The 27,412-nt window shown below is 47.2% G+C and overlaps 1 protein-coding gene across 1 annotated transcript in view; it reads left to right on the forward strand.

The window, feature by feature from the left end:
• The window catches only part of PEX14 (peroxisomal biogenesis factor 14), a 118,478-nt gene extending 91,729 nt beyond the window's left edge, over positions 1-26,749 (forward strand). The window contains exons 4-9 of the mRNA XM_081016223.1: positions 4,027-4,149; positions 8,933-9,018; positions 16,773-16,875; positions 18,978-19,075; positions 21,874-21,965; positions 24,217-26,749. Coding sequence (XP_080872349.1) covers positions 4,027-4,149; positions 8,933-9,018; positions 16,773-16,875; positions 18,978-19,075; positions 21,874-21,965; positions 24,217-24,691 — 977 coding nt within the window. The 3' untranslated portion in view covers positions 24,692-26,749. The remainder of the gene's footprint in view (positions 1-4,026; positions 4,150-8,932; positions 9,019-16,772; positions 16,876-18,977; positions 19,076-21,873; positions 21,966-24,216) is intronic.
• Positions 26,750-27,412: the final 663 nt, after the last annotated feature.

Here is a 27,412-nt window from a genome sequence, read left to right on the forward strand (position 1 = left end):
CCTAATCCTATTGTCGCTGGCCAGATTAATGCGAGAAACAAATTTCTATCTATTTTATCCCTCCCGAACAGGATGCGAATCTAGCTGGGAGGAGGGTAGCTTAACAATGAGTGTTATTTCCTGTGCTTTCCAGATTGGAGACCTCAAGAACAAAGGGCTTCTCTGTGGTTTGGTGTGCAATCTTCAGTGATAATATTTATCACATATGCTCTCTTTGAATGGATTTTTTTTTGGGGGGGGGGAGGAAGTAGAGGGAGGGGAATGGGCAGGCTGATTCAATTGGGATGCATTCAGAACACCAGCGGTAAAGTTTGAGAAGCAGGAGAGCTCATCCTGACAGCCCCCATAGCCACCTCCCCATAAATCCCCCAGTTTATTAGAATCAGCACGAGTGCAATCCTATATATTGTTCCTTAGGCGTCAGATCTGTTGAACTCAGTGGGGTTGATTTAAAACTTGAGAAAGTTTTACGCAGGCACGGGCACTTTTGTACATATTATTTAGCTGTGGATCTGAGTTGTGAAATTCATGAAAGTGCAGATTTTGAAGGAGTACTAAAGTGTTTTGAATTGTATATGGATTGTGTGGGTTCACCTTTAAAGGCAAACTGTTGAATTCCCCCTCCTCCCTCCAATCCTTAGCCAGTGATCAGGGATGATGAGAGTTGGGAGTCCAGCAACATATAGAGAGCCACAGATTCCCCATCCATGCTATATCATATGCCAGCTGGGTGCCTTGGAAATGACATTTCCCAGGGTCTCCAGAAGTGATGTTCCCAGGACCCCCCCCTTCTCTTTTCCCCACCCCAAGGGTCTTTCTGAAGCCTAAACCCACAGCATCTTATGAAAGTAATTCAAATCAAGTTTTGTCCCTGGAGGCCCAGGCAGCCTCAGGGGCTAGAAGTGCCTTTTACCAGTTGTAATTGGTGCGATAACTACTGCTATTCCTGGGCCAGGAGAGCATTGGTGACTTCAAGATTGGATTGCTGCAATGCACTCTGTGGGGCTTCTGTTGCGCTTGACCCAGAAACTGCAGCTGGTGCAGAATGCTGCAGCACGGTTGCTGACGAGAGAGCAGCACTGTCAGCACATAACACCATATATTGTAACATATATAATATAACTTCACAGCTTGGGGTCCAGTTTTCTTGTGGGGCCTGCCTTAACCCACGTGTGTCCACTTGATCACTTCGATTTGCAGACTTGGCACTGCACTGTGGAACTCTCTGCCTATTGAACACTCATTTCGGCACCTGCTTAAAACATTTTGTTTGGGCCAGCCTACTCAGGCAATGTATATGTCGACATGTTTTAAACGTTGTTTTTTTAAAAAATCCTTGGTTTCAATGGTTTTTCACTGTTTTAAATTGCTCTTCAATTCTAAAAAAAACACCAAAAATTTTAATTCCTTGCAAACCGCGCACACAGTCAAGCAGTCTATAAATTTTGTAAAACGTGCAGACCTGGCTTAAGTTTCTAAAATGAGAAAGACACTAAAATCAAATAAAAAGGCATGGTTCCTTCTATAGCCTTGTTCCCTCTGGGCCTTGCATTGTAGAATCTGCCCTTCATGGCACGCTCCCCGCCCCCCCTTCTCCTTCCCTTTCTCAGCAAGGACTTTTACTCCCTCTGAAAAAGCAAGCCAGCTGTGCAGTTTCCTTTTCTGCTGCTGGTCAGCAGCTGCTCCTCTTTCTTCTCTGTCTCCCTCTCTCATTGGCCAAATCCTTTCCAGATGTTGCGGCCTCTCCAAATGGAGAAGGGACCCTTCTTTCCTCTCCCCTAAGCCCACCCCTAAAACGGATGATAGCTTTGCAGAGAGCCGGATTTAAAGCCCCAGCCATCCAAGTGCCCGCCTTTTAATAACCGGCAGGTCGTCAGCGTCCTTTTCCAAAAGTTTCATCCCAGCTTGTTCTGCTCTGTTTTTATTGCCTCCTGATGTTTTCTGGGTCCCATTCATGCTCATCACAGTCAGACCTGATTTCCACTCCCCCCTTCTCTCTCTCTCTCTTCTCCCCCCTTTTTTTATTTCCGCATTTGTCATAAAATAAAGCAAATTATTCCCATCTTCAGAAACGATCTAGACTAATTAGTCGTCTAACCCAATAATTAGTTTTTTGTTTCCCTGTCTGTTTTCTTACATTATTGTTAGCTTTCTCCTTCCCTACCCTGGGTTTGTTGTTGCTGTTGTGTTGTTTTTCCCCACCCCACCCCACCCCATTACGGATTAAAATGAGCCACATTTGCAGTTGATGGTGTACGTTTCCCCCACTATGTTCGTTTTGTGTGTGAGTTTTTTGCGGATTTATTTTTATTTTTTTTGACGGAATGGGGGAATTGCAATAGAAAAGCTACTTCAAAAGCAGCAATAAACTCAAAGATAAATTAAGGAAATTGAATGAGCCACATTTGGAAAAAGTGTCAGGGAAGGCTAATACGCCCGTCGCTTAAGGTTAAATTGCGGCAGTGAAGAGAGAATGTGGCTCCCACCCCAGTGAATCCAAAATTTGAGACGCGCTGCACATATTTGCCAAAATACTTTCGCAAGGCGGCTTCCAGGGAGTTCTGTTGGGGATTCTGGGTTTTTAGTTGGGAAGCTTCTTGGTCTGGAGGGCCACATTGTACCCCCACTGTCAGAGGCATGCTATCCTTGAATATCCGTTACTGAGAAACACAAGTGGGGAGATTGCCACTGTGCTCAGGTCCTGTTTGCAGGCTTCCCAGAAGAGGCACCTGGTTTGTCACTGCAAGAACAGGATGCTGGACTAGGTGGGCTTTCTCTAACTCATGGGTAGGCAAACTAAGGCCCAGGGGCCAGATCCAGCCCAATCGCCTTCTAAATCCAGCCCGCAGATGGTCCGGGAATCAGTGTGATTTTACATGTGTAGAATGTGTCCTTTTATTTAAAATGCATCTGTGGGTTATTTGTGGGGCCTGCCTGGTGTTTTTATATGAGTAGAATGTGTGCTTTTATTTAAAATGCACCTCTGGGTTATTTGTGGGGCATAGGATTTCGTTCATTCCCCCCCTCCAAAATATAGTCTGGTTTGAGGGACAGTGAACCGGCCCGCTGCTGAAAAAGTTTGCTGATCCCTGTACAGTGCTCTTCCAGTGTTCACACAGTGCATAGTTAAAACATGGAATTTGCTTCTATCAATGGCCACAAGCCACCATGGCTAGTATCACAAGTGGGGGAAATGGCTGTTGTGCTTGGGCCTTCCCATAAGCATCATCTTGACCACTGTAAGAACAGGATGGGCTTTGGGCCCGATCCAGCAGGGCTTTTCCTATGCTCTTACAGGCCTGCAACCCCCACTTACACCTGTCTTTATTTACTGGGACCAGTCCGTATTTGTTTGGTTCCTGTCCTAGTTCAATATCTATTTCTTTTGGAGGAAATCCTAATTCGAACGTTGCTCATTCGAGGACTTAACCTGACGTGGTATTTGCCATGTGGTCTGATCCTGCGTGAGGAGAGCCTGGCTGCCAAAATAGCCCAAAGAACCACCATCCTATTCTTACACTGGCCCACCCAGACAGCACTCTCCATTTACAATTCCCAGCAACTGGTATTGCCACTGAGAGTGTGGGGAGAGTTAGTAGCTGAGAAATGTATTGTGACGATTGAAAAGCGGAACAAGGAGGTGTGACGGAGATGGAAGAAGGACAACGGTACCTCACTTGGATGGAAGGGAACTTCCTTTCCAGAGGGGTTTGCAAACGGCAGCCATTCATCGCTGGCCTCGCTGGCGTTTTCCCTGGCATCTCTGACTTGAAGAACAAGCACCCTCATGGCTTTTAAAAAAGGGTGTGGTACAGACCGCACCTCCTTCTAGTTTCATCTCCATCCTCCTCCTCCTCCTCCTCCCTGCTGAGACTGAAGAGGAGGAAGCTGGCAGGTAGGACCACCTCCTGGGCTGGTTGTAGGTTAAAAAGGCAGACAGGTGGGGACTGGCTCAAGGCAGACTGAGGTTGCTGGGGCAGATCACCCAAATGGACCGGTATTAAATGACTCTCCTCTTCTTTCAAGGGCTGACGGATGAAGAAATTGACCTGGCCTTCCAGCAGTCAGGTACTGCCAAAGAGGAGCCTCAGCCCCATAGCCTTTCCACGCAGTTGGTGCCGACTCAGCCACCTCATCTTGCCCCACACAGTAAGTAGCCCCATGGCAGCCACCAGACTGTTTTATTTCCACATCTCGGTCTTGTCTTCTTTCTCAGGGCTGGGAAACAGGCAGCGTTTTGCTTAAGTGTTTCTGGTTTTTATCTCGCTTTTGTTTTTCTCGGGCGCTAGCCCCCACAATGGTGGAAACATTTGACTGTAGGATGGCAATGCATTAAGGGTTGAATACAAGGAGGCAATATAACAGTGGGAGTTTGGGTTTTTTTTTTTAAAAAAATCATTCCTAAAAGAGCAGCTTCCCATCCCAAATCGATACGTATTATACATAATATGTATATAAAATATGTATTTTAAATAATACCTTTGCAATTTTGGGTTGTGTGCAACCGTTAGGCTAAAAGTTAACAAGTCAGTCATGTCCATTAATGTCAGTGGGCCTACTCTGAGTAAATCCCTTCTCCGGGATACCCCCCCTCTCCCTAGGCCACACCCCCTCCCTGCCTCTGTTTCTTGCTTGCCTGGATGGAGGATTGAGGGGGGAGGGAATCTGTGGGTATGTGTAGAAACTAGTCTACTGTACAGAGGTGAAATTTACATGCACAGTCCTAGCCATGTTTACCTCTGCTCCTGCTTACCAGTGACATGTGGCCCTAGGAAGGTTGCCCAGAAGAGAATGTGGCCCTCAGGCTGTGCGGGGGGACAGGGGACACAGTCCCCCCCCCCACTTGTTTGGATCCATTTCTTCATTGAAGCTTACCTGCCATCTTGCCCGTTTCTACCCCCTATAATTTCACCTGCCACTTCCTTTCATTTCTGCGCTTGAGGTTGCTGCCGGTTCCTGACGCCAGGCTAGTACGATCCCAGCCTCTAATAAAGATTTAACACCAGCAATCTACTAGCACCTATTAGTCCCAATAAAGATATTGCAGAGTGAACGGCAACTTGTCCGCTCGCTGTGGTTTTGGCTCCCATCCTCACTCGTGAAAATGACAAGGAAATTAATTAATCTCCATGCAACAACTCAAACGTGCAATTAAGCCACGGCCCTTCGGCTCGAGATGTAATTCTCATCTTGCTCTCCGACTGGCTCCAGAGGTTATCCTGAAGTACGGAAAGTGCATAAGGACACCAGAAGAGCCCTACTGGATCAGGCCAAAGGCCCATCTAGTCCATCGCCCTGTTTTTTCATAGCTCCAGGAAGCCCACAGGCAGAGCAAGAAGAAAGCTTGCAGCGTTTGGGACTTTTTAGTTCAGAGAAAAGACGAGTGATAGGTGACATAATAGAAGTTTATGAATTGATGCGTGGCCTGGGTAAAACGGGATAGAGAAAAGTTTTTTCTCCCTCCTTCATAACACTAGAACTTGCAGCCACCCAATGCAGCTGAATGTTGGAAGATTCGGTACAGGTGAAAGGAAGTCCTTCTTCACTCAACGCCTAGTTAAACTTTGGAACTCACTCCCACAGGAGGCAGTGGTGGCAAGCAGCCTTGGTGTCTTTGTAAAGGGTTACACAAATTCATGGAGAGAAGGGCTATTGATGACTACTAGCCATACTGTCACTTTTCTCAGTTCCTTATTTTAAAGTCCCAATTCCTTAATGCTGATGCTAAGCCTTTAACCACAGAAGAGAACCAGTCAGTTCTCTTCTTCCTTGCTGATTGAGTTCACTAGCATGTACAAGTGTGTGTGTGTGTGTGAGAGAGAGAGAGAGAGAGAGAGAGAGAGAGAGAGAAAATCTTCCCATCTGTATTTTTGCCAAGAAGTGTCAAAAACTGCTTCTTTTTTTTAAAAAAACAACAACTCAACACACATACACACACATACACCCCACAAGCCACCAACTCCTTGATTTTGATTAATATAGAGAAACAAGACTTGGGTTGACTGATAATAAAACTGATAAATGACATCTGAATTACTTGTAGCTGTAATTTATTACATAAAATATCTTTTATTTGACATGCGATTAGTTGCTGGAAGCATCACTCAATCTGACTAGTTTGAACGCGCTCCCAAAATGAACCCCCCAACTTGGAAGGGAAATAAAGGAGGCAGAGTGGGAACACTGGTGCTGTCTGCCCTTGGCATTTATGAAATACTCTAATCCAGAAGTGAGGAGAAATCTGACTCTAAGTGTTTAAATGATTGATAGGGTTTATATATACTTTTCCCCACCTCCCCTAATTTCCTTCATTACATACAAATTCCGGGGAGTTCCTGAGCTAAGGTGTGCAAGGAGTGTTTGCATTGCGCGGGCGTTGTCAGCATCCCATAATATTTACGACCCTTGTCGGTGGGTGTTCGTGTGCTGGTTTTACACCTGTTTTTTTTTTAAGAACTCCACCGTCTTTCGTACAAGGGCTGTTGGTTCCTGCTCTCCTTACCCTTGGATGTTAAGGCAGCCACTCAAGTAGGCCTCCTGTGGCAAGTTAAGGGCTGCCTCCAAGCGATCGCTCAAAGAAGTGTCACAGAAATCTGCTTTCTCTGCTTCCAGGCCACAAACGACCAACGTGGGCATTTGTTGGCTGACAAAACTTTTTGGAAGGCTGCTTGAGAGATGGGGCAGTGGCCGGTAACAGAGATTGTTTTTAAAGGGGGACTGCGCAAGGCCACATGAGAGAAGAGGTCTGTGGATAGCTCTTACCATGATAGCTCCACAGAACCTCAGCGTTCAAAGGCAGTCTACCTCAGGATGCCAATTGCTGGAGGCCACCCAGTTGCCCTTATGTACTCCTTGGCTGACTTTCCAGGTGTGTTTTTATATGTTCTGGAAGACGCTCAGATGGGCAGGGTAATAATAATAATAATGATGATGATGATGATAAAATTCTGGGGAATAGGGCTCTTAGCTGGATGCTGCTGCTGAATAGCTCAGTTGGTTAGAGCGTTGTGCTTATAACATCAAAGTCACAGGCTTGATCCCCATATGGGACAGCTGCATATTCCTGCATTTCATGGGGTTGGACTAGATGATCCTCAGTGTCTCTTCCAACTCTACAATTCTATGACTGTTCTGTAGGGCCCTGCTTGGGTAGTTATTTATGTGACACTTTAGACCCAGCTTAGTATTTTCTATGTGACAGATTATTATATAGAAAGGGAGATTGCTGGCCTCCCCGTTAAATATTTTGCAGGCCTTGAGGGGTTCCTTACCAATGCATTAAGAAGAGCTCCGCTGGATCAGGCCAAAGGCTCATTTAGTCCAGCATCCTGCTCTCACAGTTGTCTTACTCTTATTACAGAAAGTGGTAGGTTTTCCCACACAGATCCTACTCCTTCTCCTCAAAGCTGAAGGAACTGTGCAATAAGTCTGCCAAAGTTACTAGTCCACAGGGTTGGGTCCTGGCTCACAGAGTCCCTTTTCACTGTCGCATCAGGGGAGCTGGTGCAGAATGTGGGGTGTTTTCTTCCTCCTCTCCTTCTTCTTCTCCTTCCCTTTCCCCTTCCCCTCTCTTCAATTACTTCTTTTCCCCTTTTCCTCAGTGCCTTTTATTTTTCGCCACAAGACAGAATTGTTCCACACACCCCTAAAACGAGTAAAATGGCATTTCAGCTCCTCGTCTTTATAGACTCTCTGAACTTTCCGAAAGATCATCTCGGTCCCTTTTCATTAATAATGAAAACCAGGGGGCAATAAAATGTTCTTAGCACGAACATTACAGGGACAGAGGGAGAGATGACAGAGGTCAAAGGCCGCAGATGATGGAGTTGCTATGGGGGGGGGGGACTTAGGGAGACCTACAGGTGTCTTCGGAGTCTTCCTGGAGGTCAAAGAAGGAGTGGGACACTGGGGCCTGGGCAAAGATCGTGGCAACTATTCCGACATGGTTCATAAGAAGACAGTAACTCCGTAAGAGTGGGGATTTTATTTGCAAGATTTTGAGTTGCTTCTCCTATACAGTGGTATCTCGGGTTAAGAACTTAATTCATTCTGGACGTCCGTTCTTAACCTGAAACTGTTCTTAACCTGAGGTACCACTTTAGCTAATGGGGCATCTCGCTGCCGCCACACCGCTGCCGCTCAATTTCTGTTCTCATCCTGAAGCAAAGTTCTTAACCCGAGGTACTATTTCTGGGTTAGCGGAGTCTGTAACCTGAAGCGTCTGTTAACAGAGGTACCACTGTACAGAGTAAACCCATTGAAACGAATGGACCTAAGTGACTAATGATCTTGAACGTTAGCGGGTCTGCTCTGAGTTGGAGACAACGCATTGAGTGCATCTATTGTGTAGATTCATTTGGAGTTGAGATTGAAAAATCCAGAGCCAGGACTGGCAGTTACGTTTTCTGAGCCCAGTGAACTCTGGGAACTGTAACTCTGTGATGGGAATAGGGGCATCCTAACAACTTTCAGCATCCTTAACAAACCACAACTCCCAGAATCCTTTAGGGGGAGCCCTGACTGTTTAAAGAGGTGTGATGGCGCTTTAAATGTGTGGTGCTGATGTGGTTATATATTTGGAATGTATCATTGGCCAAATGTAATACATACTCTCAACCTGAAGCTTTGCAGTATATCCCTGGTTAGACAATTTTACAATTGCTTCTCTGGGGAATTACTCCATATTTACTGGAGGCTCTTCCTCAGGGATGGGGAACCTGTAGCCTTCCAGATCTTGTCGTACTTCAACTCCTATCTGTTCTGACCGTTGGCCATGCTAGCTGAAGGCTGATGGGAAGCAGAGTTTGACCGTGTCTGGAGGGTCCTAAGTTCCCCATCTCTATCCTGTGCCTGGATAAGGAGCGCAGCAGGGAATACCACAAAACCCTGCCCATTCCTCCTCACTCTTACCTTTTTCGCTTCTGCCCTCCAGGTCCCCCCGGTTCCAGATGGCGGGATTACGGCGCTCTAGCGATTATCATGGCAGGCATCGCTTTCGGCTTCCACCAGCTCTACAAGGTAAGGGATTACCTTCTGACTTTTGTCAAGGCCATGGGATACAACCTCCGTAGCTATGTGGACAGAGCATCTGCTTTGCATGCAGGGAGGTCCCAGGTTTCAGCTCCCAATGGCGTCAGCAGGTAGGACTGGGAGAAAACCCCCCGCCTAAAATCCTGGACTGTTGCTACCAGTCAGTGTGGACAATGCAGAGCAAGGTGCACCAGTGATCTGACTTGGTGTAAGGCAGCTTCCTATGTCTTTAGGCAGTGGTTCTCAAAAATTTTCTCTGGGCCGCAGTTTCAGAATAAAAATTTGCTCGCGCCACTCTGATTTCTTTTTATGGAAAAGAAGTACACTGGAAAACAAAAAGGAACAACTATCAGTGCTTGATTTATAACCTAGAACGCAACTACTTTATAAATAACAACAACAACAACAGTAATAATAATAATAATTTATTATTTATACCCCGCCTGTCTGGCTGTGTTTCCCCAACCACTCTGGGCAGCTTCCAACAGAATGTTAAAAATGTAATAAAACATCAAACATTAAAAACTTCCCTAAACTTCAGATGTCTTCTAAAAGTCTAGATAGATGTTTATTTCCTTGACATCTGATGGGAGGGCGTTCCACAGGGTGGGTGCCACTACTGAGAAGGCCCTCTGCCTGGTTCCCTGTAACTTCATTTCCCGCAGTGTGGGAACCGGCAGAAGGCCCTTGGAGCTGGACCTCAGTGTCCGGGCTAAACAATGGGGGTGGAGACGCTCCTTCAGGTATAATATGACAATGGGCCATCGAGAATAATGCAGCTACATACGAACATGACTCATCCCCCAAATATAATTATAAAGAAGTCTCTTACATATATGTATCTTAAGTATGTATAGAAACTCAAAGAAAGGTGTGAGTTTGCTTTTGCCGGGTAATCTCAATTGTATTATGTCTAATATGAGACAGACAAACTCTCATCTCTGCACCAACACAAATAAGCACTTCTCTTTTCTGATCTTCCATATTTGAGTTGAAAATCCCTCTTCACAACAATATGTCACAGGGAACTGTATATGAATAGCCAATGCTCTTGGAAGAGGAGTGGATACTGTTTCTGCATGTATATCGAAGAAAATTTATTTTTATACTATACTACACTGAAATGTTGAAAAGGTTCTTTGAGTGTCCTTGAATCAGCCAAACTTTCCCACCCTCTCTGGCCACACCAGTGTGACACACCACACTCCTTGAGAACCACTGTCTTAAGGGAAAGACTCAGTGGCAGAGCTTCCCATTTGCATGCAGAAGGTCCTAGGTTCAATCCCCAGTATCCCCAGGTGGAAAAAGAGGGAGAAATCTGATTCAGTTTGATATAAATTTCCTAATTTTCTTTTCCCAAAACAATGTGAGGACCGAAACACAGCTCTCCTTCACAGTTCACACTTCTATGAATTTTGCAATGTCATCGTCCAGTCGCACTTTTTTTAATGCATATCTTAGGGGAGAGTGTACATAAAAATGAATATGTTCATCAAAATAAAATAGAAAAATGCATTGTGTTTGTGGAAACCATTTGCAAAAATGTGTACGTGAGTCAGAGCTGCATACAAAAATGTGTTTATTAGGAGTTTTCACCACAATGCTGACAGATTCACATAAGGATATAAAAAAGGAACTGCCACAGAAATGTAGAGTGCTGAATTTAAGATTGGGGGGGGGGCGGGATGAGAAACCAAGAAAACCAAAATGGTCAGATCCACCCTTATCTCCAGGTGGGCCTGGGAATATCCCTTGCCTGAAACCCCGGGGAGCCACTGCCAGTCAACACCAAGTCTGCTTGATTAATGGTCTGTTCTGCCCAATTTTGTCCATAACCCTTCTCTCCACTGATATGCAGCCCCTGGAAGGTTGCACAGCAGGGAATATGGCCCCTGCAGTGTAGAGAGTTGAGCTCTTGCCATGGAATGTTGTATTTACACTGCTTGTGAAGACTTGCCTCTTGCCGCAGAGTTCCCTTGCTCCCTGGACCCCGTACATTCCCACCCCCTGGAAATATACTTTGTAGGTCTGTTTCTGTTAGCAAAAGGAGAGAGTGTTAACTTCATCAGGGCTTATGAGTCAACAAAGCACAGTGCCAGGGGAGTATTTGAGTTTTATCTGCATTTATTAGAAAGATGCCCGCCCCATCTTTCCATCTAAAACTTTGCAGGTGGCTAATGGCTGCAGCTCTGAAAGCAAGCAACTGGGCAAGGAGGAGAAGCTAAAATAATTCTGTTATTCCTTTTTAAAAACTTTTTTTAAAAAGTGATACCAAAAAAGTAGCAGTAAAATATGAATAAAAAACTCAGTTGGCAACAAGCAACTTTAGGGAGCTTTCGAAAGCCTGGGCTTTCGAAACTTTCGAACTAGAGAGGACTTGAATTGGCACCCAATGCTCATCAAACTATTTGCCATGTGTTGGGTGTAATTCCAAGATGCTTTTCCTCATGTTGTCACCTACCTCACCTCAGACATAGGAGGGCTTCTAAAGGTGATTTGAACCAGTTGGGAGCATCAACATAGGTTTCAAACAAACACTAGTTTGTTTAACCAGCCAACTTCAGAAACCATGGTTTGAAGAAACTGACTAATTTTACACTGGGGTGGAGAGCCTGCTTTTCAGCTTGAGGGTGTGACACATAAACACACTGTGTACAAGTATTCCTGCTGGTGCATGTAACACTAAACCATGGTTTATCATGACACATAAACTCAAGCACTGTGCAAGTATACAGCCTGCCACTTTACCCAATGCAGCTGTGGGATTATTTTTTAACTCTGGAAAAGACCCTGTAAAACAACTAAACAAAAACAGAACAATTAATTATTTCAGCTTGTACTGTGCATGAAAAGCCATTTCAAGAGATCACACTGTGTGTGGTCGCTGCATGTTTTTCCACCAGGATTTTACCAAAAGCATCCACAAGGTCTCTTTATATATAGGAATCAGAAAATGCAGTATTAGCTCACAGAACGTTGTGAGTTGTTTGAAAAGGAAAAGTGGAAGATTAGGGCCAATTGGGGTTTGTGTGCAGAATGGTCCACTGGAGGAAAGCATGCCTGGCTGGATCCTGGAGCAGGATCCTTCCTTTTAGGAGGTGAGAACACATTGCAATAGTCTTTCCTTGCAAGTCCTACTTGTTAAATATACAAACAGGTAAAATAGGACTTTAGCCTCATGTAAAGAGGCAGGAGTGGGAAGTGGGGTAGAGGTAATGGCTCACAGATTTTAGCAGTGACTCTCATTGTGCGAGAGCTAACCCAGGCATTACAAGGGTGTCCCCTCACTTTCATTTGTGAAGTGCTAACAGATATGCAAATACGTAAACGAAGCTGACGCCAGACATCTGTATCATTAACGTTGTAGATCAAGTGGAGAACATATTCCCCCACCCCCAGGCACTTCAATCTTGGGGTTTTATTTTTTAAAAAAAGCATAGTAAACTCTCTTTAAAAAGTACCTTTAAACATTTCTCTCTCCCCAGATAGACACTATTTATTTATTTTTCCTCTTTAAAGCAAAGATTAGAGGCAGATGCTAGGCTTTGTCTTTCTCTATCTAATATTTCCCCCCAGAGGTGGAAGATTAATATTTCTGTTCTGGAGTACAGCAAACCTGAAATTCCCTTTGGGACAGAGATTATTATTATTATTATTATGACTTGATCATGGATGGAGGATTTGACCTGGCTTGTGTAACAGAGACTTGGTTGGGTGAAGCAGATGGGCCTGTTCTTGCCGCTGCTTGTCCACCAGGTTTCTCTTACGCACAGCAACCCAGGCCTTGTGGGCGGGGAGGGGGGGTTGCAGTGATTTTTAGGAAGTCATTAGTTTGCACCAGGCGTCCTATTGGGAAGACCCAGTTCTCTGAGTGCATGTTCTGGAAGTTGGGCAATAGGGGCAGTACAGGATTCCTTTTGGTGTACCGACCTCCCCGCTGCACCAAGGATTCCCTGCCCGAGCTGCTTCAGGTCGTGGCGGATGTTCTCCTGGAGACACCTAGTTTGGTTGTCCTAGGGGATTTTAATATCCATGCCGACACGACCTTACAAGGGGCCGCTCGGGACTTCGTGGAAAGCATGGCCTCCATGGGGCTGTCCCTGAATAAGTTTGGCCCAACCCATAGCCGCGGACATGCCTTGGACCTGGTGTTTACCTCCATGGATGTTGGTGTTCTGACACTAAGTAAAAGCGAAACAAAAGAAGTGCCATGGTCAGACCACTTCCTGGTGCAACTTGACTTCGCCGCGACCCTTCCCCTCTGCAGGGAGGTGGGACCGATTCGGATGGTCCGCCCCCGCCACTTAATGGATCCAAATGGTTTCCAGAGAGTGGTAGGGGATGCTTTATCCCATGTTGATGGCCTTTCAGCTGATTCCCTGGTGGCCCGCTGGAATGCAGAGTTAACCAGGGCTATTGACTGTTTGGCTCCGAAGCGCCCTCTCCGATTGCATGGAGCCCGGACAGCCCCGTGGTTTTCCACGGATCTGAGGGCAATGAAACAATCGTTGAGACGGCTAGAGCGCCGGTGGCGGATGACCCATTCTGAAGCTGACCGGACACAGGTTAGAGCTCAGTGTCGAGCCTACCAAGTGGCGGTAGCGACGGCGAAGAAGGCTTTCTTCGCCGCCTCTATTGCATCTGCAGAAAACAGCAGCAGGAGACTTTTTCAGGTGGTCCGCAATTTAGCGGAACCACCTGCTACATCGGGGCCCAGTACGGGCCACATGATCTCCTGCAATGATTTTGCAAAGTTTTTTGCAGATAAAGTCGCTCAGATTCGGGAAGAGGTAGACGCCACCGTGGGAGCAGGGCCGGGGCGGGAGAGTGCTAGAGTCCTGTCTAGTCAAATTGCATGGGATCAATTCCAATCTGTTACCTCCGAGGATGTGGACAGGCTGCTTGGACGAGTGAAACCAACCACCTGTCTCCTTGATCCTTGCCCATCCTGGCTTATAAAAGCTAGCCGGGAAGGGCTGGGCGATGGGCTTCGTGGGGTGGTGAATGCTTCCCTCCTTGAGGGAGCCTTCCCAGACCCGCTGAAAGAGGCGGTTATTAAACCGCTTCTTAAAAAACCATCTTTAGATGCGGCCACGATGGCCAACTATCGCCCAGTCTCAAATCTTCCATTCTTGGGCAAGGTGATTGAGCGAGTGGTTGCTGAACAACTCCAGGCACGCCTGGAAGAAGCGGACCATTTGGATCCCTTCCAATCGGGATTCAGGCCTCATCACGGGACTGAAACTGCCTTGGTCGCACTGGTTGATGATCTCCGGCGGGCTAGGGACAAAGGTGAGAGCTGTTTCCTAGTTCTGCTGGATCTCTCAGCGGCGTTTGATACCATCGACCATAACATCCTTCTGGACCGTCTTGAGGGGCTGGGAGCTGGGGGCACTGTCATACAGTGGTTCCGCTCCTTCCTCCTGGGCCGTGTTCAGAAAGTGGTGGTGGGGGATGAGTGTTCAGACCCCTGGGCTCTCACTTGTGGGGTGCCTCAGGGTTCTGTCCTCTCCCCCATGCTTTTCAACATCTACATGCAGCCGCTGGGAGAGATCATCAGGGGGTTTGGGCTGGGTGTTCATCAGTATGCGGATGATACCCAGCTCTACCTCTCTTTCAAATCAGAACCAGTGAAGGCGGTGACGGTCCTGTGTGAGTGTCTGGAGGCGGTTGGAGGATGGATGGCGGCAAACAGATTGAGATTGAATCCTGACAAGACAGAAGTACTGTTTCTGGGGGACAGGAGGCGGGCAGGTGTGGGGGATTCCCTGGTCCTGAATGGGGTAACCGTGCCCCTGAAGGACCAGGTGCGCAGCCTGGGAGTCATTTTGGACTCACAGCTGTCCATGGAGGCACAGGTTAAATCCGTGTCCAGGGCAGCTGTGTACCAGCTCCATCTGGTACGTAGGCTGAGACCCTATCTGCCCGCGGACTGCCTTGCCAGAGTGGTGCATGCTCTGGTTATCTCCCGCTTGGACTACTGCAATGCGCTCTACGTGGGGCTACCTTTGAAGGTGACCCGGAAACTACAACTAATCCAGAATGCAGCAGCCAGACTGGTGACTGGGAACGGCCGCCGAGACCATATAACACCGGTCTTGAAAGACCTACATTGGCTCCCAGTACGTTTCCGAGCACAATTCAAAGTGTTGGTGCTGACCTTTAAAGCCCTAAACGGCCTCGGTCCAGTATACCTGAAGGAGCGTCTCCACCTCCATCGTTCTACCCGGACACTGAGGTCCAGCACCGAGGGCCTTCTGGCGGTTCCCTCACTACGAGAAGCCAAGTTACAGGGAACCAGGCAGAGGGCCTTCTCGGTAGTGGCGCCCTCCCTGTGGAACGCCCTCCCACCAGATGTCAAAGAGAACAACAACTACCAGACTTTTAGAAGACATCTGAAGGCAGCCCTGTTTAGGGAAGCTTTTAATGTTTGATGTATCATTGTATTTTAATATTCTTTTGGAAGCCGCCCAGAGTGGCTGGGGAAACCCAGCCAGATGGGCGGGGTATAAATAATAAATTATTATATTATTATTATTATTATTATTATTATTATTATTATTATTATTTCAAACTATACCCGCAAGGTTTCAGGGCCTAAAATGCCTTTCTCACCAGTCCCGTCCCCATGGCCTGCTCCAAAGGACTGGAGGCAGAATGAGAGGGAATTCCTATTTGTGAGTCCTGCCTCACATAGGGAACAGGCTGAATGTGGCCCTCCAGCTTCCCTTTCCGGCCCTTGGAGGTTTCCCCAGCTCTTACCCACCATTTACCCTGCTTCACACTGCAAGTGTATATGCCTGGCTTGAACTTTAATAATGCTATGGTTTGTGATGTGCCAGCAAATCTGAATTGCAAATCATGGTTTGAAGTGGGTTTGTAAACCATAGCTTGCACTAACGATGGTTTAGCTCAAGGTCTGACTCGGCAAACTTTGGTTATAGCTGTGCCTCAGAAAAATGGGAGTACAGTCAACCAGCTGTGAGCCAGGATCTGCATTTAGATGTCATGCTAAACCAAACTCCCCCTTGCAGAGGAGGGAGGAGTACCTAAGCTTGGGAGGGGAGGTAGACTCACTCTCATTACACCAAGCTACAGTTTAACTCTGCCATCTCAATCTGGTGTTTTATCCAACTAAGTCAAAGTAGACTCATTGAAATAAATAGACCAAAGTGAGTAATTTCACTTGGCTTGCCCTGAGTTAAACTAGTATTTGATACATCCATGTATATTTTGGGACATCATCCCCAGCCAGCTTAATATGGGATATGAGACCCAGAACATCCGGAAGGTACGAGATTGGTGAAGGCTGGGCTAACATTAGGTTTCAACCAACTCATAGTTTGCTTGTAAGTTTGAAAGTGCAAATCGTAGTTTGCTGTGATATCTGAATCAAGTCCCATTGGATGCTAGGCAGTTCTATATATGCAGCATCTAGCAACCTATCCGGTGCTGACTGAAGTCTTGCAAGGAATACATGGTTCTCAGGGTGCTTGAATTAGGTCTGAAGCAGTCCATAGTTTGCCTCTACGGCTGGAAGTGCAAAACCCAGTATCATGTGATATCTTAATTGAACCCGATTGGATGCCGGGCCATTCTATGTGTAGCACCCCACCAGGCACTGATTGATGTTTGGCAAGGAATGTGTGGTTCAGATTTCAGGGTGCTTGAGCCAAGCGCAAATGTACCCCCGTTTCCTTTCCTCCTGTCAACACACTTAGCTCTCTGCTGTTTTGGTGCAGAAATACCTGCTCCCGTTGATCATGGGCGGCAAAGAAGACAGGAAGCAACTGCAGAGGATCGAGTCGAGCATCTCTGAGATGAGTGGCAGCGTGACGCAGACAGGTGAAGATTAATGATTCCATCAGCCCTGCCCCTCAAAGCCCCTGCTCCCCACGTCTCTCTCTCCCCCCACGTCTCCTTTCTTCTCGCCCCCACCCCCAGTCTTTCCTCCTTTCCCCAACCTTCTCCTCCATCTCCACTTTATGTGGTGACTTCATTTATCTGCTCTGAGAAATCTGTTCACATTTGCAAATGAAGCCGCCGTCATTTCGGTTTAATTTGAAATTGCTTGTTTACTGTCGGCGCGGCCTCAATTAATTATGTTTTTACGGAAAGGCTCCCAACCTCAGAATATTAATAAGGGGAATAAAATGACAGCCTTTCGAAGGGGCTGTAAAGTTCATTTTTAATTTCTGCTTCTCTGAGGGTTTTCTTTGGGTTTTTTCCCTCCTGCCCCCTCCTTTTTCTTTTGGGGGATGGGTGGGGGCACCTGCTCTGCTGCCACCCCTTCCCCTCCACATTTTTTCCTTCTGAGTACTCAAGGCAGGGTCAAGAGAGTCTGTAATTACGCCTCGTCCCCCGACCCCGGCAACCTTCTCTGTTATTGACTCCATAGGGCTATTCTTCATTACACACTGCCCCGACGGATGACCTAGATTAGCTGTTACCTGTCACACTAGTGAAATCTCTCTCCTCTCTCTCTTCCTCTTTTTTTATGAACCTGTTTACTGGTTTATAATTTGAAAAAAGGGGGGTTGGGGGGAACCTCTGAGCAGTGATAATCAGTCCCCCCCGCCCGCCACAACTGAGTTTTCTTTCCTGGAGACGGGGGGTGGTGGGGAGAATGTATCCAGGGAAGGAATGTTTTCCCCATCCGCTATATTCACGTAAATGACTTTTAACTGGCCCTTCGCCTAGAACATAAGAACAACCCTACTGGATCAGGCCAATGGCCAGGATCTTGTGCAGCATCCTGTTCTCACAGTGGCCACCCAGGTGCCTCAGTAGGAAGCCCGCTAAGCAGGACCCAAGCACAAAAGTGCTCTCCCCTCCTGTGGCTTCCAGCAACTGGTATTCAGCAGAATTACTGCCTCTGACTCTGGAGGAAGAGCATAGCCATTACGGCTAGTAGCCATTAGCCTTGTCCTCCAGGAATTTGTCCAATCCCCTTTTTAAAGACATCCAAGCTGTTGGCCGCTATTGCCTCCTCCAGGATCGCTACACTGTGTGAAGGAGTCCTCTGTTTTTGTTTGTCCTGACTCTTCCAACCATCATATTCATTGGATGTCCATGTGTCCTAGCGCTATGAGAAAAAAACTTTTCTCTGTTTTCTCCATGCCGTGCATAATTATTTGATTCATGTGCTGTTGTAAGAGCATAGATGCAGAGCACAGGAGCATCTTCTAAAGGGAGGTTAGGATAACTGCTGCTTTTGAATTGCCCAGCAATAAAACCGCTAGCACGTTTTTGCAAAGCTAAGCAGGGTTTCAAATTGAATGGAAGAACACATGTTGAGATTCCTGCATTGCAGGGGGTTGGACTAGATGACCCACGGGACCCCTTCGAACCCTACAGTTCTATGATTCTGTGTTGTTTTCCCAATCTCCCAATAGGGGAAGGGCTGTAGCTCAGCGGTAGAGCACCTGTCTTGCATGCAAGGAGGTTCCTTATTCAGTCCCATTCAGTGTATTTTGCGGATGTGATTTGGGCATCTGTTCCTTCTTTGCTGCTGCCGCTTATTCCAGGAGTGTTGTCCTCTTCCAAACCATATACAGACCTCAAGCGCGAAGGAGAGCTTCCCCCCGCGCAGTTCAGAGGTAGATAAATGACACCCAGGCTGCGCGAGTTCAGGGAGACAGTGCAAATCATAAACTGATATAATTAGAAGGGAGAGGTTTTGGATAGATATACTGTGGGCTTATAGACACCTATACAAAGGGAAGATAAAGTAGAAATAGGGGAGGTTAGATAACAGTGCAGGTAGATTACCCATGGCGTTGATAAATTATAAGTGGTTCGGGCAAGCAAAAGCCACTGATAAATTAGACGTAGAAAGAACGGAGGCATCTTGTAGTTGGACATCAGAACACTTTAAAAGAAAAGGAGTCTCTGTGCATTTGTTGCGATCTCATTTCCCTCTCTGTTTCCCTCCTCTTTTAAAACAGTGACTCAACTTCAGACAACTTTAGCTTCTGTCCAGGAACTTCTAATCCAACAGCAACAGAAAATCCAGGAGCTCACTCAAGAACTGGCTTCCTCCAAGGTATCTCTCATCACCCTTTACCCTTTTGATAACTGCAAAAACAGCTTGCAAAAGCAATTGCCACGAAATATGCTGCAGTGGCTTTTTTTTTTAAAAAAAAGAAGGATTTGACAGGTGTGTGAAGGGGAGTTAAGCCCATCAGCAGTTGCTGGGGAGCACGATCAATGTATCGCATCCGTGTTTTAAATCAGGCTTACTAAAAGCCAGAGCAGGCATTCATGCAGAGATGCAGCAGGGAACCTCCTTTCTGCTTAGTGTTCCCATCTCCCAGGAGCCTTTAGTCCAGGCATGTGGAACCTCTGATCCACCAGATCTTGCTGGACTACAATTCCCATCATCCCTGGCCTTTGGCCACGCAGGCTGCAGGGAGTTGACAGAAACATCTGGAGGGTACAAATGCTGCCCTAAATAATTTGGTACCAGGAGAAAGGGAATCCAGCCTCCCAAGCCTCCATTCACTCATTTTTCCTTTGGGGAGACAGAAGGTCTTGCTGGTGGCCTGGAGCCAGCCAGGAAATTGGGAGACTCTCTCTTCTGAGTCTGAGAAGTGTTAAGATCAAGAGCATATGTTACACTTTAAGGAGAGAAAAGGAGCTTGTTGGGATAGGGAGTCTTTCAAGATTCCTCCTCCTCCCTCTTTCTTCTTCTTTCTTCTTTCTAAAGCCCTCCTCTGAAAATAGTGACACATGCTGCTGTTTATACAAAATAATGTGTGTATGTGTGCATTTTTTTCCATTTCATAGCATTCATATGCAACAAAAGATTGCAACGAAACCTTAAAGTGCTTTACATTTGTTTTTTGTTTTTAAATTAGTCAACGAAAGGCCGTTGAAAGCACTTATTTAAAAATTATTTTAAAACCAATTGACAGTAGGGAGGAAAAGAACATGTCAGCATTCTGTGTGTCCAGATAGGATTTGCCTAAACATAAACGTTTCAAGCAGGCACTGAAAATTATACGGTGTACATCAATAGGCAGGGAGTTCCAAAGTTTAGGTGGATGTCATTGGGCTATAGTTCCCATCATCCTCCCTGACCATTGGGCATGCTGGCTGCATTTGGGAGTTGCAGTCCAACGTCTAGAAGCTGCCAGGTTGGGGAAGTCTTCCCTAAACTTTAGCAGTTAAAAACAACAAAAACCCCAACCATAGTTTTTTCAGCTGTGCTCTTTAAGTTTTTATGTCGGCTTTTCAGACTCCTGCTGACATGCTGTAAAAAATGAAAAAGAAGGGCTTTAAGTAATTAAAAGGAAAAAAGAAAAGCCTGCTGCATTCATTTGTGTGTGTAGGCTTGAATTTTCTACCACTTTTGTTTCTGGGGTTTTTGTTTTTGTTTTTTGTTGTTGTGGCTGTTTAAAAGAGGCTGGCTTAAAAAGCCCCAGATGTCAGGTTTTTATTTCTTAAATCCTGCAGCATCTGGCACCATATGTGTTTTGGAAATCCGAATCCCTTTTGCACAGGCCAGCAAGTGGAAACCACTCTCTGCTCCTTTAATGTGCTTCTGCAGTTTTCAAAGGGCTCCGAGAGAGCGAGAGCCAAAAACGGTGGCTTGTGGATTCCCCACTGCCTCAGAGGCTCAGGGAGTGGCAGCCTCCCTGGGGAACACATCTGTGCCTGGGTTGTCAGCTACTATGGAGCTGAGCCTGTCGCTGCCAGAAAGGCAGGCTAGGGCGGGTGTGTGTGTGCTGCTGCAATGGTTGCTGCCAAAGCAGCAGCAGCAGCTGGGAGCCGCTTCCAAGCAAGATGATGTGAGCTGAAACTTAGATAGCCCATCCAAGGATTACGTCTGGCATGGATGGACTTCAGGGTTTCTGGATCACCACTTAAAACAAAACAACAACTTGTAGCACAAAGATGAACGAAAGGCTTTGGCTTAGTGGCCAAGCACCTGTCTTGCATGCAGAAGGCCCCAAGGTTCATTCTCCAGGTAGGACTGGGTGTCGTCATCCCCTCCCCAAGTCCATCCAAGGATTACACCAGGCATGGATGGACTTCAGAGTTGCAGGATCCCCCTTCTTAAAAACACAAACACACTCTGGAACCCTGAGGATCAGGAAATGACCATAGCTTAGTGGCAGGACACCTGTCTTGCATGCAGAAGGTCCCAGATTCAATCTCCGTGGGATGTCCCTGATCTGAGGCCCTGGAGAGCTGGTTCCAGTCAATGCAGACCGTACTGAGATAGGTGGGTCAGTTTTCTGACTCAATCCAATCCAGTATAAAGCAGCTTATTGTATGTTGCCATGTCTTAAGCGAAGGGTTGTAGCTCAGTGGTAGAGCATCTGCGTTGCATGCAAAAGTTTCCCAGGTTCTTCAGTGGCAAAATGGTGGCTTATGGGCAGAACCTGTTGCTTCCTTCACCCCTGAGCCTTGCACTGCAATCACTTGTGATAACTGGTTACAGTTATGCCAGAGTTATTGCAAGGTCAGGGATACTAACTCTCCAACTCTGTGGTTGGAGAGCTCAAGGTAATTCCATGCACAAATTCCTACATCCATTATGCACACCGGAGTGGCACTGTCTCATTTCACTCCCTCTTTGGCCTTCAATAAAAAATGTTTATTTTAAAACAAAATCAAGGCAGGCCAATCCTCGTGTGCTGCCCCTTAACTCCTAGCTGTTGTGGCGGAAACACCTGCCTGCAACCTTTATGATTTCTCTGAAAGACCAACAATGCAGGAGATTGGCTGTCCTCGGAAATGCTTTTGAGAGCCTGTGTTCTTGGGATACTTCCTCTTGAGGAGAGTGCACGTCTGAGTTCACCTGCCTTTGACCAAGACTTCCTCTTTGCACCCTAGGCCACGACGTCCACTAACTGGATCCTGGAATCTCAGAATATCAACGAGCTGAAGTCGGAGATTTATTCGTTAAAAGGGCTGCTTCTAAACAGGTATGCAATAATACAGAACCACAAGAACCTATGAAGAGACTGGCAGCAGGAACAGGCTAATGGCCCATCTAAGTCCAGCATCCTCTTCTCTCTCAGTGGCCATCCCAGTGCCTGTAGGAAACGCACAAGCAGGATTCAAACACAACAGCACTCTTTCCCTCTTGGAGGAAGTTCTAAGGGGCCAATTTCTCAATAATGCAACCCACTGGGCCTCTCTGCAAACCTGACATTCTTTTTTCCTGTGCTTATATACTGCTTGATACCAAAACAGTCTCTAAGTGATTTACCAACAGATTAACAAATCATAGGGGTTGCATCCAGTGTTAGTCCTGCTCAAAGTATACCCGTTGAAATTAATAGACACAAGTGACTATCTTAGGCCTGTTAATTTCAGTGGGTAGATCTATTGAAAACATGAAGTGAGGTCCATTAATTTCAGTGGGTCTGCTCGGAATAAAACCTAGTTCAATGCCACCTAGTGGGTCTACTCTGAGCAGGACCTAGTGGGAGCAGAGGAGGGTTTTCGCTCCTATGCTGCAGCATTCTGTACTAGCTGTGGTTTCCGGGGCAGGGGCAGCCCCACACAGTGAATTGCAGTAATCCAGATACCAGTGTCTGAACTCTTGCAGTCATACTTTCCCAGTCCAAGAATAGTTGGAGCTGCCCTACCAGGCATAGCTGGTCCCAGGCCCTTCTCTATTCAGGGAGGGAGCTGGACTTTAGGAGCTGGCTAATGAATCTAGCATCTTCAGAGTCTGCCTCCTCCCCCTCCCCCTCACTGCTGTCACTGGTTCTTAAAAAAACAACCATTGGGATATGTGGGGTGATGCACTGTATGTCTAAAGCAGAGATGGAGATTCTTGTTCAGCCCACGGGCCACATTCCCTTCTGGGCAGCTTTCCAGAGGCCACATGCCAGTGGGGCTAGAGGCGAAAGTGGTCAGAGCAATGGATGTACCTTTGTGCAGTAGGTTGTTTTGTACATACACACTCACACACCACTCTGCGTCCTCCATGCAGGCAAGCAAGAGGCATTTTCACTGTTTAAGGACACATTTCCAGACAGGCAGAGACATTCAAGGAGCGTACAAAGCACAGCCAGTGTGGGGTGTGGCTAAGAAGAGGGGGTGTGGCCTGGGGAGGGTACCAAGGGTCAAGCGGGACCAGAGGGCCACATTTTGCCCCCAGGCCTCGGATTTCCTCCCTGGCCTGAACCTATTTCTCATGCAGAACTCCAGTGCTCTGTTGCTGCCAGCAGTTACTAGGTGAGCCAAACAAGGACACCCGTGCTCTTGTCTGTGTGTCCGCAAAGGGACATCTCATCATTAACAGGAAATTCATTGTCGCCATTGGGGTGTGTGTGTGTATATGTGTGTATTAATGCAGCTGTGGAGATAAGTGCTTTTGGAAAATATATTTCTTAAAATAAATAAACAGAACCAGCCAGCTCAAGCCCTCCCTTTGCAGCAAAGCAAGAGGCCGTGACACCGCAGCCAAGGAGAAAAGCCTCCAAATTGAATTTCTTGATAGCATTTACGATACTGGTGAATAATGCGGAGCGTTTGCTCGTTTGCATGCAGAGGAGGCGGCGGATGCTTCCGATACGGGGTTTCTTCCATGGCTAAGGGGGAAGGGCTTTGCCAAGAGGGTCAGACGTCCTCCCATTTTCATTCCACCTCTGGAAATCCCTACATGTCCCTGACACTACATAGGGCTTGTCTAAGAAACAGCTCCTAGCCTACAATAGTGACTAACACAGTGTTCTGGGTTAACAGCCGGCCATGGAAGCCTGTTGGGGATTCCTGAATGCAGGTGTGGGGGTGATCTCAGGCCCATGGGACAAATGCAACCTCTCCAGGCCTCTCTATCTGGCACCCAGGCCTCTGGCACCCCCTCTCTCCAGGCCTTGCTTCCTCACTGGCCCTGCTGTGCACGCTTCTTGATTATTTATGCCTGGCTGGAACATGTCATTGAACTCTGATAATGCCTCTTGCTTGCCTGAATGGGGGATAGAGAGAGGGGTTTGTGTGTTTGCAGAACCTCTGGCATTTGCTTGACTGGAAGGTGGCCTACTGTACAAAGGTAAGAATCACTCACTCTTGTGATCTGGTCCTGCTTGTGAATTTCTCATTGGTGCATCTGGTTGGCGGCTGTGAAAACAGGAGCTCTTCTTAGGACCTTTATGAACGAGGAGCAATTCAGCAGGTCATGGAGCTGGATCTAAGCTGCTCTGTTTCTTCCCTTCCTCCCAGGAGGCAGTTCCCTCCCTCTCCATCTGCGCCTAAAATCCCATCCTGGCAGATCCCGGTGAAGCCCTCCTCGCCCTCCAACCCCGTAACCAACAACCACAACACCAGCAGTGACATCTCCCCCGTCAGCAACGAGTCCAACTCCTCCTCGCCCGTGAAGGAGAACCACAGCCCTGAAGGGCCCAAGGTCAGCTGCCACCTGCTGGGTCCTGAGGAAGGGGGTGAGGCGCTGATCGACCTCAAGGGGCAGGTCCGGATGGAGGTCCAAGGGGAGGAGGAGAAGCGGGAGGGCCAAGGCGACGAGGAGGGGGAGGAGGAAGAGGAAGAGGACGAAGACGACGATGTCAGCCATGTAGACGAGGAAGAATGTGTGGACGTCCAGACGGAGGACCGGCGAGGAGGTGATGGGCAAATCAACGAGCAAGTCGAAAAGCTACGGAGGCCCGAGGGAGCCAGCAATGAGAACGAAATTGACTAGTGCGGCTGGGGAGGGGTGGCACCTGCTCACCCCCACCCTCCGTACCTCTTGGCCGTGCTCTGTTCCTTGGGCCTCTCTCCCTGCCCAGTGATTTCTCCCCGTCTCGCCTCTGTGATTCAACACAAGTAGCGTTGTGACCATCTTGCAAACCAAGCGGCCTGTGGGCCAAGGTCTGAGCAGCCCCTCACCCGCCAGTTCCGCTTTCCAGTGGCTCCCCTTTATTTCACGCTACAAGCCACTCTTCCCTCACATTTCACCTCCAAAAGGGGCTTGGTTGCCACTCGGCCCACACCGCAGCCAGAGAAATGGGCCTCCTTGCTGACAACATAACACAAATCCAAGTATCAAACGATGGACCTCAGGTTCCATCCTGTCTGTTCCTAAACTCTCTTCCTCCCCAGCAACCATCTAACTCAACTAACATCCCCTTTGCAAACCAAGAGTGGGGGCTACTGCCTTCTGAGCGACTCCCCAGAGCCACCGGTGTGACATCTTTCTCTCTCCCTCTGGTGACTTATTTCCTCCCCACCCCCTAGTTCAGTTTCAGATTGAAAAGACATCCCCACCTTTTATGAAACGCAAATGTTTTTTGTGGGGTTCTGAGATCCTCTTGCTTCCATTTCGTTTCTGAACAAAGCGGTTGTCTCCTGAAGATCCCCTAACTCCCTCTTTTTCCTAGGGTTGTGAGCTAAGTTCTGCTAAGAGTAGACCCACAGAAATTAATGGGCCTAAGTTAATTACGCCTATTAATTCCCATGGGTCTCCACTGAGTAGGACTAGAATGGGAGACAGTGTCTTGGGAACAATAGTGTGGCATATTTGCTAGCAGCGTGATTTGCTACATTAGAGGGAGCAACTCTGTGAAGGCTTGGGTTGTTGGCCCAGTTTCTTAACATCTCCTGCCCCATCCAAAAAAATGCCCTGTGCCTGAGGCTTAGCTCTGCTGCTCCCCCTTCCTCTCTCTCTCATCCTTTACTCCTCTTTTTCTCCCTTTCTTCTTGAGTCCTCATTTCTCCTTGCTGTTAAATGCCTAAAGCAAGCTCATGATTTTCCCTGAAGAAAGAAAAGGTACCGAGCCCAGTTCCCCCTTGGTCTCCTTTCCAGTTCCAGTATAGGTCCTTGGCATGACCATTGACTGCTCAGTTCTTCTAAGTCAGTTTCGGGGAGCTCTCCTGACATTCCTGAACTACAATTCCCATTAGCCCCAGCAAGCATGGGCAATGGTCTGGGACAATGGGAGTTGGCTTTTAGCAACATCTGGAGGGCCAAAGGTTTCCCATTCCTGGTAGCTGGAAGCTCTGTCCAGAAAGGAAGCTCCCTGTCATGTCTCTGCATGAGTAGCTGCTCTGACTTTTATGAAGACCGGTTTAAACAGTGGATGGGGCAGCTGTGGCCTTCCAGGTGTTGTTGAACGCCAGGCCCCTGCCAGCCCCAGCCAGCATAAGAACTGAGCAACACCTGGAGGTCCAGAGGTTCCCCATGCCTTTTCCAAGTCATTGGGCCTGAACAAAGGAAACAAGGAGGCACTTTGCCCCTCAGATCTGCCAGGCAGAGTTCACGATCTTTGTGTGGAGGCCTGTTCCTTGCACCTGTGTCACCCTTCCTCCCCGCATCCACCCCCCATCCCTCTTGCCCGCCTCACTTTTGCCTTACTGCAGGGATGGGAAAGAGTACAACTGCACTGGACTACAATTCCCATCATCCTCCCCTGACCACTGGCTGCTGCTACAGGGGCTGATGGGAACTGAAGCCCAAAAACATCATGGAGGGCTATGAAGGTCCTCAACCCACATCCCTGCCTTACTGGGTGGAGTAAATGGTCCAGCGATGTCCGGTCTCTGTTCACTTTTTCATTCAAAGAAAGAGAGGAAAAATATATAGATAGATATTTAAAAGAGCCTCGATTCCTGTTAACTAACATCTCTCGGGTCTCTCACTGCCTCCTCATCCTCACCAAGAGGCGAAACCGAAAAAAATGTGCTTGTCCGTGTGATCATGTATAGAATCCAACTATAAAATATGATTGTATATAATTGTAATAAATATGAGTTACCACTATTTAACGCCGGGCGCTTTGCTGCTATGGCTGTACTTTATTTTTCTTCCTTTTTTGAAATCGCCTGCCTGTTTTCAGCTGGGAACAGAGGTAGGATGGATTCCAGAACCGAATCCTCTTTAGGAAAAAAGAAAAGTTGGGGAAGGAGTGTAGTTCGCTGCTGTTAAATATCTTTAAAAGTAAACAGATTTCATGTCCAAACCACAATTAGCTCCACACTCTTCACTTAAGGAGCAGCTCAGACAAGGGACATGGATCTACCTCCTTATTATCGCCTCTGAAAATGTGCTTTTTGCAGCTGTGTTCCACGGTCCAAACAGTTGACTTTCGTTTTTAACTGTTCAAGTGATTTAACCTCATTTTGATTAGTGTGAGGAGGTTCCGGGCAGTTTTTGTACTCTTTTAAAGAAGAATTGGTGCTCCTGTTTTGCTTATGGGAACATTTTGTTATGTTCACACAATTAGCCTACGGAACTCATTTCCACAAGGTGTGAGGCTAAGGTCACAAGCTTAGATGGCTCCATACTGAATTAGGCAAGCCCATGGAGGATAGGTCTGCCAATGGTTACGACTGCTAACAAAGCAACAAGTTTCTAGCGCTTACAGCAGTGAAAATGACCTTGAAAATTTTGGCACAGACACCTGCTGAAATCTCACAGGACGGA

This window comes from Podarcis pityusensis (assembly GCF_964106645.2).
Source record: "Podarcis pityusensis genome assembly, chromosome: 8".
Classification (NCBI taxonomy): domain Eukaryota; kingdom Metazoa; phylum Chordata; class Lepidosauria; order Squamata; family Lacertidae; genus Podarcis; species Podarcis pityusensis.